Source organism: Peromyscus maniculatus, chromosome 7, assembly GCF_049852395.1.
Source record: "Peromyscus maniculatus bairdii isolate BWxNUB_F1_BW_parent chromosome 7, HU_Pman_BW_mat_3.1, whole genome shotgun sequence".
Classification (NCBI taxonomy): Eukaryota; Metazoa; Chordata; class Mammalia; order Rodentia; family Cricetidae; genus Peromyscus; species Peromyscus maniculatus.
The window spans coordinates 24,717,034-24,732,212 of record NC_134858.1 but is presented as its reverse complement, the minus strand read 5'-3'; the positions used below and the strand labels follow the sequence as shown (position 1 = coordinate 24,732,212).

The window sequence follows — 15,179 nt, the reverse complement described above, 5'->3', positions numbered from 1 at the left end:
AGAAAATATACATGGCTATTAATAAAAATTTGGCTGCTACTTAATAAAATTCATTCCAAATTAGAATGACCATATCATTTTATCATCAAAATCCAGACATTTCTGTGAATTGGGGCTTCTATTAATAATCATGTTGTGATAGAAGGTGTCATCTCTTCATATTAATATATACAACAAATGCTTAAAGAATATAAAGATGCCATGTGAAAGCTATGGGCTTCATGATACTTTTGCTGAATAGTCTACAGTTAGTAGGTATTTCTTTTTTCTTTTTTTGTTTTTCAAGATGGTTTCTCTGTATAACAATGCTGGCTGTCCTGGAAGGAACTCTGTAGCCCAGGCTGGCCTCAAACTCAGAGAGATCCGCCTGCCTTTGCCTCCCAAGTGCTGGGATTAAAGGTGGGCACCACCATGCCTGGCATGGGTGTTTATTCTTACAATAGCCGGATGGAGACCTCTGTGAAACCTGCTGTTTAATTTTCCTAGCAGTGAAATCCAGACCGAAAGAGCACATAAAGGGCTGGGCGTCCAGCTCAACGGTAGAAAGCTGGCCTAGCATGCTCCAGGCCCTGTGTTTGATCCCCAGCACTTCAAACTAAATTTGTTTTTAGAAGCATGTAAACTCACTCTATATTGTAAAACAATTCCAATTTGTCCTCCAGGTTAGTTTACTGTTTTAAACTCCTGCTCAGAACACACACAAGGTCCATCTTCCTCAGAGCCAGCTACCACTATTCATGTTTTCTAGTGACATCCTGTTTTAATAAATACTATTATTTTTCTTCACCCCAAAGGTGAATGAGCATTATTAAAAAGTCAAAGGTCAGGTGAAAGGTTATTTTAGAGCTTAAAACAGTTGTACATGCATGCCTACAATCTTAGCGACTGGGGCAGGGGTGTGCTGGGAGGGTCAGCCCAAGCAACATAGCAAGATCTTGACTCAAATAAACCAAAACAAACAAACAAATAAATAACTCCTTAACCTTGTGGTAAGGAAGCCAATAGCACATGTATTTGAGTTTTAAAAAAAATCTTAAACATAAAACATGTTGTTTTTGCTAGCTGCTGTGATTTTCATTTTTTTTGTAACATTGGTGTGGGTAATGACTGACACTTGATAAAATCCAAGCCCTCTGAAGTCTGCTGACAGCATCTAGAGTCCCATAATGCTAATGCTTATCACAGAACGTGTGCACACAGAGCTGCTGGTAGAGCGGCCTTCCCTTCCAACTCTAACCCTGGTCTACAATCACTAACGGCAAGAGCAAAGCTGGCAGAGCAGGAACTGAACACAGACAGGAGGTGCTCTCCTCATTTACACAGAGGAGACACCAGCCGGGCTTGGTTAAATGACATCCATCCTGACGGGCATCAAACCATGGCCTATTTCCTCTAACAGACAACGTCAGATGCCAGCATCAGGACCATTGTTAACAGTGCTAACTGCCTATGTGTCCTGATTCAAGTGGTCTCTTATGCCGACACTACTATTAAAGCAGGAGTGCCCACCAAGATAACTGGCTCAGCAAACAGCATCTGTGTCCTGGCGGTCAAATCTCCCCTTTTATTTTGCACCTTACGAAAGCTCAGCTCTATTCCTCCAGTGCTACAGTCCAAAGTTTAAATAGCCCAGAAGACATGTTATAATTATTTTAAAAGTCAAAAGGCCAAACGGGGGCTGGAGAGATGTCAGCAGTTAAGAGCACTTGCTGCTCTTGCAGAGGATCTGAGTTTGGTTCCCAGCACCCACATCAGCAGCTCATGAATGCCTGTAGCTCCAGCTCCTTAGCATCTAATATCCTCCTCGTTTCCACAAGTATCTGCATTCACGTTCATATACCCGCCTCCTCCCAGCACACATAAACAAGCATACACATAACAAAAAAAAAAAACCCTAAAAAAGTAAGTTCTAAAAGCCTTTCTTTTTCTTGTCAATAGCAACTGAAACCCACATTACATAATCACCCTCGAAGAAACCCTACTGTAAAAAGATGAAGAAAAAGCAGCTGCTTACCACCAGGTCTTCATTCATGTTTCCCGCTCCATCTTCCTTCAGGAGGATGTTAGAGAGGTGGTGCTCGCAGGTGGAGAGCACATCCCCACACACTTGCTTCAGCAGTTCCTGCACAAGTCACAGGTTAGCTCTGACGGGTCTCATATGGCTCAGATGACTCACCAAGCCCAGTTCCCAGAACCTCCAGGCTCTTGGAAGGCAGGAAGACCCCAGCCACCACACTCACTGTTTTCACCTTTCCCATCACATGCCCCACACCACGGCAACACTTTCAGCATCCTGGCCATGGGAACTGGCTAAGTCAAATGTTGAAAGAGTATTGTGTATATCATCTTTCTTTCCACATTGGGAGGTGGAAGCGGGAAGATCCTGAGTGCCAGTTTGGTCTAGTTAAACAGAGAGCTCCAGGCCAATGTGTCTACATAGCTAGACACTGTCTTAAAAAAATAGCAGGGATCTGGAGACATGGCTTAGCAGTTAAGAGTACTTGGTCCATAATCATGAGGTCTTGACTTCAGATTTCAGCACATAACAAGCCAGGCATTCCCACGAATGCCTGTTCCACAGGGGCAGAGACAAGAGGATATTGGGGCTTGCTGGCTTCCAGCCTAGCTGAGGGTAAGCCCCAGGTTCAGGGGAAAGACCCTGCCGGAAAATTAATAGGTATGCAATGATAGAAGAAGACATCAAAGTCCTCTTCTGGTCCCTGTGCACATGCACATAGACCAAGACATAGATATAGACAGAAAGACAGACACAGACAGACACACAAATATGCACACATACAAACAGAAGCTGTTATTCTTCTGTAATATTTTAGGTACAAGTGTTTAGTGTCTCTTACTGATTCTAGTTCCAGGGGGTCACTGCTACTCACAACATACAACCACATTTCTGTGCCCAAGAGCATTCTCAAAACCCAGAATTCCTGAGCTTCATTGGCCACTCCAAAATACCTAGGTGTAGTGAAGTGTCTCCACAGAAGTGAACGCTAGGACATATCCTTCTATTTCAGGGAGAACTGTACTGCAACGACACTATCTGTAACATGTATGCCAGGGGCTTTCACAGACCAGCTTAGGGATCGCCCAGTGCACGTGGCACTAGAGCAATGTGGTGCCACACTTGCCAAACATCAGGAAATCACTACCACAAGAGACACAATGTGACCCAGCCTAGCAAACCACTGTGTTTGTTACCCCCCCCCCCCTTTTTTTTTTTTTCGGAGACAGGGTTTCTCTCTGTCCTGGATCTCACTCTGTAGACCAGGCTGGCCTCGAACTCACAGAGATCCACCTGGCTCTGCCTCCCGAGGGCTGAGATTAAAGGTGTGCCACCACCGCCCAGCTTACTTCTTTTCTTTTTAAAGACAGGGTTTCTCTGTGTAGCCCTGGCACCAGGAACTCACTCTATAGACAAGGCTGGACTTGAACTCAGAGATCCACCTGCTTTCTGAGTGCTAGGATTAAAGGTATGCACCACCACCATCTGGCATGTGTTTATCACTCTTAAAAGAATAATCACACCTATGACTTTTAATAGATTATACAACCTAACCGCCACTTGTTGGCCAAGAGAGCTCCTGAAATCAACCGGCCTTAATCCTAAGAAAGAAATAAGGGCTGATGTATAAAAGCTTAAAGACAAGGACCTCAGTGTTCTGAGATAACTACTTAGAACCACAGAGCCTGGGAAAGCTGTCAAGGCCAAACAATTCTGGGATCCTTGCTACACCACAGCTAATGTCCAGTTTCGGTACAGCTTCTTGTGAGCACCGACAGTGACTCAGGACAGGTACCAAGACAAGTCCCTTTATTTCAGGCACACTTCCGTAAGTTTGCTTCAGTTGGCTGAAATCTGCTCCCTTCTAATTTTCAAACACTTGTATAGATTGGGCATCTGGGTACACCAAATAAATTCAATTCTTTTCTGTCAAAGTCTTCATATATCTGAATTTAGCTAGGCAGCCCGCCTCACATAGCTTCTTACATGCTACACAATTTGCTTCACAATCCCCTCATCTAACTGTCTTCCATATAAAGTCCATCTGTCAACATGTTTCTAAAATGGTATCACTGAAACTGAGTTACAGAAAACAGCTCGGACCTTAAGTTTAGCTAGGACAAAGAGCAGGACCATTGTCCCTCTTATTCTAGACACTTTCTTTCCCCACTAATGTAGTTCAAGCTTTCACCAAGAGTTTAATGACATGCACAGAATACCCACTCTTACCAAGCTTAACAGATCCCCAAACTGTCCAAGACCTAAGTCTACGTGGGCACTGCTGCCGAGTGGTGTACTGGTCACTTCTTGTTCTCAGTAACATACAGAACGCTGATTTACAGAGGAAAACCAGAGAGAAGTGTGTTTACATGGCCTTAGACACCCTAGGATGCCAGAAAAATCACAAGGTCTTATTCTACCATTGACTACCAAGGGAGATGTTGGCAGAAAAAAATGTGGCCACTTTCCTACTGAAGGGAGAAGCACCTTGGCCTGAGTACTGCCATTTTGACTTCAGACTCCATTTTACCAGGTGAAACACAGTTCAAGTTCCCAAGCCCTAGCGGATCTGTGAGGTTTCCAATGGCTGACCAACCTCCTCCTTAAACAATAGAAATAGTCTGTTATGCCCCTTAGTTCTTTAAAAAATTACGGCTATTCCTAACAGAAAGAACAATCGAATCTGACTGGCTGGACTGAGAAGCTCCCATTCTGTGACAGCTGACAGAACAGAACACACAAGCAAAGTCCCTGATATCTGATCCGATCGGTGAAAATTTGACCTGTAACCTGGCAATGTTTGTGATTTTTGTGTTTATAAACCCTGCTTCTGCCCCTGTTCCGGGCTGTCAGGAGAAACAAGGCTCCCGCGTCCTTGTCCTGCAGCCCTGATCCATCAGATCAGTGGCCCGCGTCTGTGGTGATTTAATAAAACCTTAGGAGCCGGAAGCGTTGTCTCTCTCCTTCCCTGTGGAGCCCAACGGACTGGGTGTGACACTGCCACAGTCCAGCTTTCTTTAGCTCTTTGTCTCTAAATCTGAAGACAGGTTTTTTTCTGTTCTCCCAGGCTCTAGTAACAATCTGACCGAACAGCCTGATGACCACGGGCATTCATAAGACGAGCCCACAGCAGAGACGAATTTTCTAGCATGCCAGGAAAGGACCGAGACCTTCCTTCTAACCCTAGTTCTGCCATGAGTAGGGTGTGTGCCACTGGTCCTTAAAGTCTGCCACCAATTTTCCCAAGATCTCATGCCAAACAACATAGCACCAGTTATTTTTTTCTTATTGTTTGATAACTGTTCAACTGTGCTCCAAGAAATCTGATGGCCTCCATGGGTACCCTCACACACATTGCACTCATCCACAAAGACACACATACAGGTCAATGAAAAATTTAAAAACTAAGAAAAAACATATCTCATGATAAAAGCAGATGACAGTAATGATTTATTAGAAATACTGATATGGGGGGGGCTGGAGAGATGGTTCAGCGGTTTTGGGTACTGGCTGCTCTTCCAGAGGACCTGGGTTCAATTCCCAGCACCCACATGGTGGCTTACAACTGTCTGTAACTCCTGTTCTGGGGGACCCAACACCCTCATACAGACATACATGCAGGCAAAACACCAATGTATATAAAACAAAAATAAATAAATAAAAGGTCCCTCAAAAAAAGAAAGAAAGAAAAAGAAAAAGAAAGGAAGAAAGAAAAAGGGATAAGGAAGAACTACTGATATGGCTGGTGAGGTTACTCAGTGGTGAGGAAGCTCAGCGGGCAAAGCGCCCTGCTTCCTGCCAAGCCTGACTATCCGAGTTCTAGCCCTGGGCCCACCTGGTGGAAGACAGAACTGACTCCTACATGTTGTCTTCTGATCCTCACACAATTGCCGCCAGAGTCACATTAAATACATAAAACTTAAAAAAAAATACTGATAGGAGAATTTTCCAGTAGTGGGCAAAGTAACCGTCTTACATAAAGTATTCATTTGGATTTGTGACTATTTATTCATATAAAAATTACTAGAATTGATAACATATTTGTAAGAAGTTACAAGTTGGCAAGACAACTTTGGAGACACAATACCAGCAGGAAACACTTGCGTGACTAACTAACGGCACAGGCATTCCCAGGAATATGATAGAGCAAAAGATCAAACACCATCTGCTGTGCCTGGAACTCTACAATTAGGTAAAAGACAATGAATGTCTTAAACACCCTTGGAATGTTCAGGCTATCATCACTCACTCAACGATAATTTTGCAGAACTGTCCCCAGAAAGATAAATATCAATCAAGAGGCACCCATTACATTAGTATGTGGAGTCAAAGCAGGGATGGATCTAAGGGAGCCGTGTCTTCAGCAGCCAGCTCTTAAGGAAAGTCGGCCGCTGGACACATGGCCGCTGGACACACGGGTGCTGACGTACTGCAAAGCTAATGGGGACCGCTCTCCTCCCAGGCTCTCTAGTCACAGACCACACTCCTCAGACTTCTACGGAGCAGCATGTTCAAGCAGACGTTGGAAACGCAGGAAGGGTGTGCGGCCATACCTGCTCTTCCTGCAGTGTCTTTGCAGACGCTCTGCAAAGCCCCTGCAAAGTGTCAACAGACGAACTGATCAACTCTAGAGACCACCGAAATCCATTCAGCTTGCCTTTGACAACACCTAAGGAAAATGAAAAACCTGAAATTTAACCGCTTAAAATTACACAGAACCATGGAGGGGGGAAAAGGCTGCCGTAAATGGCAAGGCCTCAAGACAGTCTCCATTAGACTCACCGGTTATTTTGTCCCGGGTGCTCCTGGGAAGGTGCTTTGCAATATGCCCAATGACACACAGCATATAGCCTAAGGTGTTTGAATTGGGAGACTGTTCACTAGGGAAAAGGAGAAAGGGCCAAATGAGACAGCATGCTGCCAAGAGGACAACCACAACCACAACCACCACAACCACCACAACCACCACCCATTGCTTCTGGATTGTTAATATTAAAGGTGGAGTAGTTAACACGGTTTAACTGAGGTCTGGACACAGGAAGGTCTTAATGAGCTTGGACAAAGGTAAACTGCTCAGATGTGATTCTTATTTTTCAAGCTTGGTTTTAAGCAATAGCTTAAAGGTTTAAAGCAACAGCTTTGGAGCAGGCCATTTCCTGAAGACATGAGCTTTGCTTCCAGCCAACTGGTGTCTGCTGGTGGCTACTTTACAAGCATGCAAACCTGCTGAGCTTCTCCCAGGACTCCATTATTTTGGTGTAGTCCAGCTTGGGTGATGAGCAAGTGATCTTGGAGAGCAGCATCCACGCTGGTGCAGAGTGTTCTGTGTCAGTGTGGGATATCACACTGTTTATAAAGGCGGATGAGAATTTATCTTTCTTGGACCAGATACGAAAAGCCTTATTTAAATAGCGGCTGGGAGAAAAAAAGAGAAGGAAAAGGAGAAATGTAACCATCAAAATACCAAAGTATTCAGACCAACCTCTCATTGAGAGGGTATCAACTTCTGCAGATGCAGGATTTCTCTGGCACATAAAACATCCACTCAGTGAGTCCAGCTCTTTGCATATCTGATACCAAACAAGGTGTCTTCTTAATTTTCCCTTCAGAATAAGTTGTCCTTATTATGCGCCCTCACAAAATACTATTTACAATAAAGAAGAAAACTGCAAAATCGCCCCTCCAAAATTTTCACACATATAGCTTACTATAACAGCTCGCCCATGTTGCTAGGAACAAAGTAACAGAAGAATAGATACGGTGTCCTTCATTTAATGAGATACTGGAGAGAAAGGACACCCTAGCATTTAAACATGGCATAGCAGATGAGCTGAAACTTGCTATACCTTAGTAATATGCAAACAAAATCGAAAGTGCTTCCAAAGTATCCATGTCACTGTTTTTGTGTGTCACGTGGCAGGTCCATGTTCTGGAGGTTGGCTGACTGCCTTCTGGAACTCACTGTTCAACTACACAAGCTGGCCAGCAAACCTCAAGGATCCTCCCAACTGCCTTCCCAGTGCTGGCATTGTGGTCACGTGCCACCATGCTCCTCTTTTTTTTTTTTTTTTTTTTTAAATGGGGAATGGGGATCCAAAATGCAGGTCTCCAATCTTGTGGGGCAAGCACATTTCCAACTGGTGCACTCCCTACCCAGTGCCCTTCACTGTTGTTTTTAAATCACTTTTATTTTCTTTCCATAGTATGGAATGAGATGAGATGATTCATGAGACAATGCCACATTGTGTATTTGAAAGAAGATAAAAACACAGCTCTCAGGGCTAGGGATGGCATGTGCAACACACTAGATTCAATCTCCTGCCAAGAGAAAGGATGGAGGGAGGGAAGCAGGAAGAGAAGAAATAACAAACTGTAATTTTTATCCTTCTTTTGTGCGCTTGTAACACACTTCCTACCAAAACTGACTTTGCTTTGTGAAATTCCCACCAGATTAAGAGCAACCTAAATAGAGTGAGGTGTCAAGTCCTGCAACTTTTGAGCACTGAGAGCCGGGCATTGAAAATGAAGTACTTAAGACGTTTGCTAACTGAACACACTCGACTTCCTCTTCCGGGTCCTTCTACTCTCCACCTCCAACACTTGCTAAGCAGCTCTGAGACACCTCCTTCCTCCAGTTCACTGGCCCCCCCTTATTCTGTCCTTGTTACACAGGCCTGTGTTCTCAATCTCCAGTTTAGTCCCCTTGGTCTCCAAACACAAATTCATTCTCTGTAGGTCCTAACGTGTCAACTTCTGTCTTCTCCCTCCATATAAGCTCACCAGCAACTTCCTCCTTGCTATTCTGCTTTCAACATACCGTCAAGCTTCTTGGCATGTTGTATTGCAATGCTCCTGTTTAATTTGGGTCCCAGGTCCCCACAGTCACAGCAGACATCAATGCACTGAGGTGCTAGTGCAATACACACACCCTCATGCATTTGGGGCTGTTTCCTCTCCTGGTTGTCCTTTTGCTTCTTACTAGCTTTCCAGAATCAGTTCAGGGAGCTGGAGAAACGACCCAATGGTGAAAAAGCCACATGGCTCTTGCAGAGGCTCAGAGTTTGGTTCCCAGCAGCCAGGCTGGGCTGCCACCAACTGTAACTCCAGCTTGGGGGATCTGAGGCCTTCTGGCTTCTGTAGGCACCCACACTCAAGTGCACATACCCCAGAAAGATATACAGACACACAAACAATTTAAAAAATAAAACAAATCTTAAATAAAAAGTCAATTCAAAGGTCAGTGCTATCCTATAAAGTACCTGCTCTCTGTTGATTAAAGATCTTAACGTAAATCTTGTATATTACTGTTTAAAGAGCTCTTTATTTTATCAGCCCTACTGTTCTTAATAGTGCTTTTTGGGGGTGCGTATTATGTATGTATCAGCATCGGTGTGCATGTCTGTGGGTGGGTGTGCACAGAGCACATGCAAGCACACACACATGCGTGTGGATGTCAGAGGTGACTTCCTCCAACACCCCCCATCTGATTTGTTCTGTTTTTATTCACATGTTGAGAATGCATGTCTGTGTGTGTACCCGTGGGTGTGTGTATGTGCAGGCCACAGGTCTATGCCAGGAGACTTCTTCCATTTCATTTATTTAAAACAGGGTCACTTACTAAAGCTGAAGTTCACCAGTTTGGCTACACTATGTGGCCAGCAAGCTGGAATTCTCCTGTCTCTGCCTTCCTTAGGTTAGGATTACCATGCCTGGCCTTTCATGTGTGTGCTGTGGATCTAAATTCAAGGCCAGAATGACTCTGGTCCTCACGCTCACCTAGCAAGCACTTTACCGCTGAGCCATCTCCCGGCTCCATCCACCTTTCCTGAACTGAATCTGGAGTTCACTGAGCAGCCAGGCTTACCAGCCAACGAGCTCCATCCATATTCCCCTCTCCATCCCCAGCACCACATTAACAGCTGTCTGCTGCTGTGGGTGCTGGGGATTCATACTTGTGGACCAGGGACACCACTCAGCAAGCCATCTCCCCAGGCCCTCTATTAGTACTTTTTACTTTTCAAACTGATTTCCAGATCAGTGGCTCTCATATCTTTTTCAGTGTGAGACTTCTTTAAATTGACTCACTCGCTTATTCATGTCTATGTATTTTAAGGGCGCTGGGCCTTGTACATACCAGGGAAGTACTCCTGCCACTGAGCTACACCCTATGTAGAGATCCCTTTAAATTCTTTAAAATTCGTGATCACCTCTAAAAAAAACTTTTGCATATGTAGGATGGAAGGACACGGACACACACACACACACACACACACACACACACACACACACACAGAGAGAGAGAGAGAGAGAGAGAGAGAGAGAGAGAGAGAGAGAGAGAGAGAGAGAGAGAGAGACTGAGACTCGTACTATGTTAGGAATTTAAATGTTTGCCAGTTAAAATTTAACAATAAACTGGACCTGGTAGTACAAGCTTGTAATCCTAGTTACTTAGAAGGCTGAGACAGGAGGATTGCACATTCAAAGACAACCTGGGCTACAGACTGAGTTGAAGGTCAGCTTGGGCAATTTAGCAAGATCCTATCTCAAAATAAGATGCAAAGAGGAAGCTGAAGACACAATGCCATCTAGTATACCTCAAACCCTAGTGCTGAAAACAAAAACCAAAAGCAACAAAAACCTAGAACCAACAAACCCATTTACATCAGTGTAAGTAACAGTACTCTTTACAAAACAACTCTTCCCAAACAAAATAATCAGGGTGGGTCACTGCTGTATCCTTTTGTAACCCTATTAACCCTGGCTCAATCAAAAATAGGATTTCTTGTATCTGCTTTTGTGTGCAATCTGTTTCAGTATCATCATATTGCTTCTGGAACTTCCACTCTATAATCATGAAATAAGAGTAAAAATGCCAAGAAACCTCCTACTGTTATAATTAAAAGCTCTACTACTCCCTAGCCCAGGTCCACATGATTGTCACACTTAAGGCCTCCTTTGTACATTCCTCCTCACTTTGGGATAATTCTGATGGCTAATTTATTAGGGAAAGAAAGAACAGCAAGCTCCAGCAATCATTATCACGCCCCCCCCCCCCCCCCCCCCCGCCCCACCACCTTTATAAAGTACAGCTCTTCAAGTACCTTTCCCCAGGTTTCTTCATTAAATATCACTCATCTGTCATTCACCCTCGGTAGTCACCTGCCTTTACCTCTGACCTCTATATAAACCTATATTCAGATAGGTTTCCTCTACCTGAAAATGAGAACATTCCTGACAGAGGATGCTGTGATGCTGAAGAAGCCTAAGGTAAGCCTCAATTTCTGATATAAACATGCCTCCTAGACCTAGGAATGCAGGAACCCAGGCTAGTGTGATGGATAGGTTTGATTATCGATTTGACTGCATCTGGAGTTAACTAAACCCGAACGGTCGGGCACACCTGTGAGGGACTGTTTTGTTTTGTTTTAGTTTTGGTTTTTTTGAGACAAGGTTTCTCTGTGTTGTTTTGGTGTCTGTTCTGGATCTTACTCTGAAGTTCAGGTTGGCCTTGAACTCACAAAGATCCGCCTGGCTCTGCCTCCCAAGTGCTGAGACTAAAGGCGTGCACCACCACCACCACCACCACCCAGGTAATGGACTGTTCTTAACTGAATCATTTGAAGTGGGAAGACCCACTTCTAACCCAGATCTTTGAGGTGGGAAGATCCACCTTTAATCGAGACCTTTTAAACTGGGAAGACCCACCTTTAATCTGGACCACACCTTCTGCTGGCAGCCCATAACAAGGTCATGGAAGACCTTTGCTCTAGCTTTCACTAGCAAGTCCATTTCATTCACTGGAATTAGAGCCTCCTTTTTCAGGATCCTGGCATATACTGAGGACCAGCTGAGACATCCAGTGTGCTGGCTAGTATTATGTCAACTTGACACAAACTACAGTTATCTGAAAGAGGGAACCTCAATAGAAAAAAATGCCTCGATAAGATCCAACTGAAAGGCATTTTCTTAATTAGTGATTGAGGGGGGAGGGCCCAGCCCATGGTGGGTGGTGCCATCCTTGGGCTGGTGGTCCTGGGGTTTATAAGAAAGCAGGCTGAGCTGGGTGGTGGCGAATGCCTTTAATCCCAGCACTTGGGAGGCAGAGCCAGGCAGATCTCTGAGAGTTCGAGGCCAGCCTGGTCTACAGAGTGAGATCCAGAACAGGCACCAAAACAACACAGAGAAACCCTGTCTTGAAACCCCCCCCCCAAAAAAACCAAAAAAAACAACAAACAAACAAAAAAAAACCGAGAGAGAGCAAGAGCGAGAGAGCGAGAGCGAGGGCACGCAGGCTGAGTAAGCAGAGCACCCTTCCATGGCTTCTGCATCAGCTCCTGCCTCCAGGATCCTGCCCTGCTTGAGTTCCTGCCCTCACTGCTTTTAATGATGAACTGTTATATGGAACTGTGAGTGAAATAAACCCTATCCTCCCCAAGTTACTATTTTGGTCATGGTGTTTTATCACATCAACAGTCACCCTAACTAAGACAATCCAGCCTTGTGGATGGGAAAACTACTGGATTCTTAGACCTTCCGTTGGTAGACAGCCCTGTTGGACCACCTGGACCACACAGCCTGTAAGTTATTTTAATAAATCCCGTGTGTGTGTGTGTGTGTGTGTGTGTGTGTGTGTGTGTGTACCTACATATATAATAAATATCTGTATTCTGTAAGTTCATTTACTCTAGGGAACCCTAATACACTGGGGGAGCCAAGGAAGATTGCCAGAGATAAGTAAAGGAAAATCTAAGGACAAGTAAGATCAAGCAAAGCAGAGTGGGCTAAAAGAGCATGTCACAGAGAGAACCTGCTGTCCTCAGAGGTACCTGTATGCAGGGCAGATTGTGTGGGGAGCAGAGAGGGGCTGTCAAGACCCAGAATGCACCTGGTGGAACACCTAAGAGACAAAGAGGAAGCACTGGTCAAGTGGCCCAGTAAGAGGACACTTTCTGATGCTTCCTGAAGGTCATGCATGAAGAAAGGTCAACGGGTGGACTGCAAGCAGACCAGACAGAAGAGACCCGGCCTGGGTGGGCTGGGATGCCAGAGAGGAAGGGAGGGCACAGCCTTGAGATAAAAAAACAACAAGCGTTCCTTATGCTTGAAATATACATTGCTGGGTTGTCTTCTAAGCAGGTTTTGCTGGGCTGTCTTCTAAGCAGGTTTTGACAATTTGTGCACTCCTCAAGCATGCAAAATTATCATTTTCTCAAATTCTCAGCAACACTTACAGTATAGACTGTCAAGTCTCACATTTTAACAAACTGAAACTTGTGTTATTTTTAACTCTGTTGACTGTTAGAGAAGTTTAATATCAGATTCAATATTTCTGTCTATTGCTCATCTCTACTTCAACTTTTGTGAACTGCTTTTCACCTCATCTGTTTTCTGTTAGGAATCCTCTCCTGGGTAAGAGTCATTAGTAAATACAAGTGACCATCCCTCATGTGGGTTACAGTTTTCTTTTTTATCTGTCTTTTTTTTTTTTTTTTAAGATTTATTTATTTATTATGTATACAGTGTTCTGTCTGCACATATGCCTATAGGCCAGAAGAGGGCACCAGATCTCATTATAGATGGTTGTGAGCCACCATGTGGTTGCTGGGAATTGAACTCAGGACCTCTGGAAGAACAGCCAGTGCTCTTAACCTCTGAGCCATCTCTCCAGCCCGGGTTACAGTTTTCAATCTGTCCTTCGAATGTTTTTTATGGTGTCATCTTAGTCTGGCCTCTGAGTTGCTATAGCAACACCCGGGTATGTGTAATTGATGAAGAACAGAATCTACTTTCACAATCCTGAAAGCTCAGAAGTCTGAGGTTAAGGCTCCAGGCTTAGTATCTGCTGAGCTCATTCTCTGCTTCAAGGTAGTACCTTGCACGCTGCATCCTCTGTAATACCGAGAAAACAATGACTAGATAAATGGATTTTTAGTGGTAAAGTTCTAACACCAAAAGAGATGAAAACTCCAAGCAACCCATTACCTGCGCTCAAAAATGAGGAAACTCAGGCCCAGGAAGAAGTTCTCTGCAAAGACCACAGGGCATAAGTTTATAGCAATCGATCACTTTCTATTGTATAATCCCTCCATAATTACATGGAAAAGTCTGTGTTTCTTGTATGACAAGGAGATGTAAGGAAAAGAAAAAAGCAGCCACTATAATTTAAATATAAACTAATCATAAGATCACTGTAGTCAAGGTACCATCACAGATCCTAACTCCTCAGCATAATGTTCACCGCCCTCAATGTCCACCATGCTCAAATTCCACCATCTTCAATGTCTACCATCCTCCATCTCTACCACCCTCAATGTTATTAAATAGAAACAAAAGTGCAGAGCTATTTCACCCAGCTCAATAAAATGAATAAGGTTTAGCTTTTCTTTTTTTGGTTTTTTCGAGACAGGGTTTCTTTGTGTAGCTTTGCGCCTTTCTTGGATCTTGCTCTGTAGACCAGGCTGGCTTGGAACTCACAAAGATCTGCCTGGCTCTGCCTCCTGAGTGCTGGGATTAAAGGGGTGCGCCACCACCGCCCAACAAAGGTTTAGTTTTTATGAATGAAAATGTAGGCTGGGTGTGGTGGCACACATGTTAGTCCCAGTACTTAAGAGGCGGAGGCAAGTGGACCTCTGAGTCCGAGGATAGCCTGATCTATAGAGGGAGTTCCAGAACACCTGGGGCTACACAGAGACATGCTTGTCTTGAAAAACCAGAAACCAAAACACCAAGATGCAGTCCTCCTAACAGCAAGTTGTGGGGAATGTCGATGCTACAGTGCCACACTATGTTCAGTACTAACACAGCGCCAGTCTAAAACTGGAAAGGAGTCAGAAGGAAGCCAAGGGATTAAAGGTACCACAAAAGCACTCACCACAATCATGCTAAGAGATGTGAAGAGTGTCAAGAAAAAGGGTCTTCACATATACTAAGAATCTGGATTTCTGGTCTTTAGTTATCAATAGAAAACTATTATTAAAACACCATATGAGGACCAGGAAGATGGCTCAGGTGGTTAACAGCACTGGCTGCTCTCACAGAGGACCTACATTTGGTTCCCAGTACCCACATGATGGCTCAAAAAGCATACATAGCTCTAGTTTCTGGTTCCAGGGGATCTAGTGCCACCTTCTGGCCTCCTCAGGTCCTCCCTCCCCCACACACA

General features: G+C 44.3%; 1 protein-coding gene across 2 annotated transcripts in view; it reads right to left on the bottom strand.

Moving 5' to 3' along the window:
* The window catches only part of Ncapd3 (non-SMC condensin II complex subunit D3), a 78,180-nt gene that overhangs the window by 27,933 nt on the left and 35,068 nt on the right, over window positions 1-15,179 (bottom strand). For both annotated transcript variants that reach the window (XM_076575908.1, XM_076575907.1), the window contains exons 17-20: window positions 7,241-7,432; window positions 6,800-6,897; window positions 6,571-6,686; window positions 2,015-2,122 (exon numbers count right to left, since the gene is read on the bottom strand). In XM_076575908.1, coding sequence (XP_076432023.1) covers window positions 2,015-2,122; window positions 6,571-6,686; window positions 6,800-6,897; window positions 7,241-7,432 — 514 coding nt within the window. The remainder of the gene's footprint in view (window positions 1-2,014; window positions 2,123-6,570; window positions 6,687-6,799; window positions 6,898-7,240; window positions 7,433-15,179) is intronic.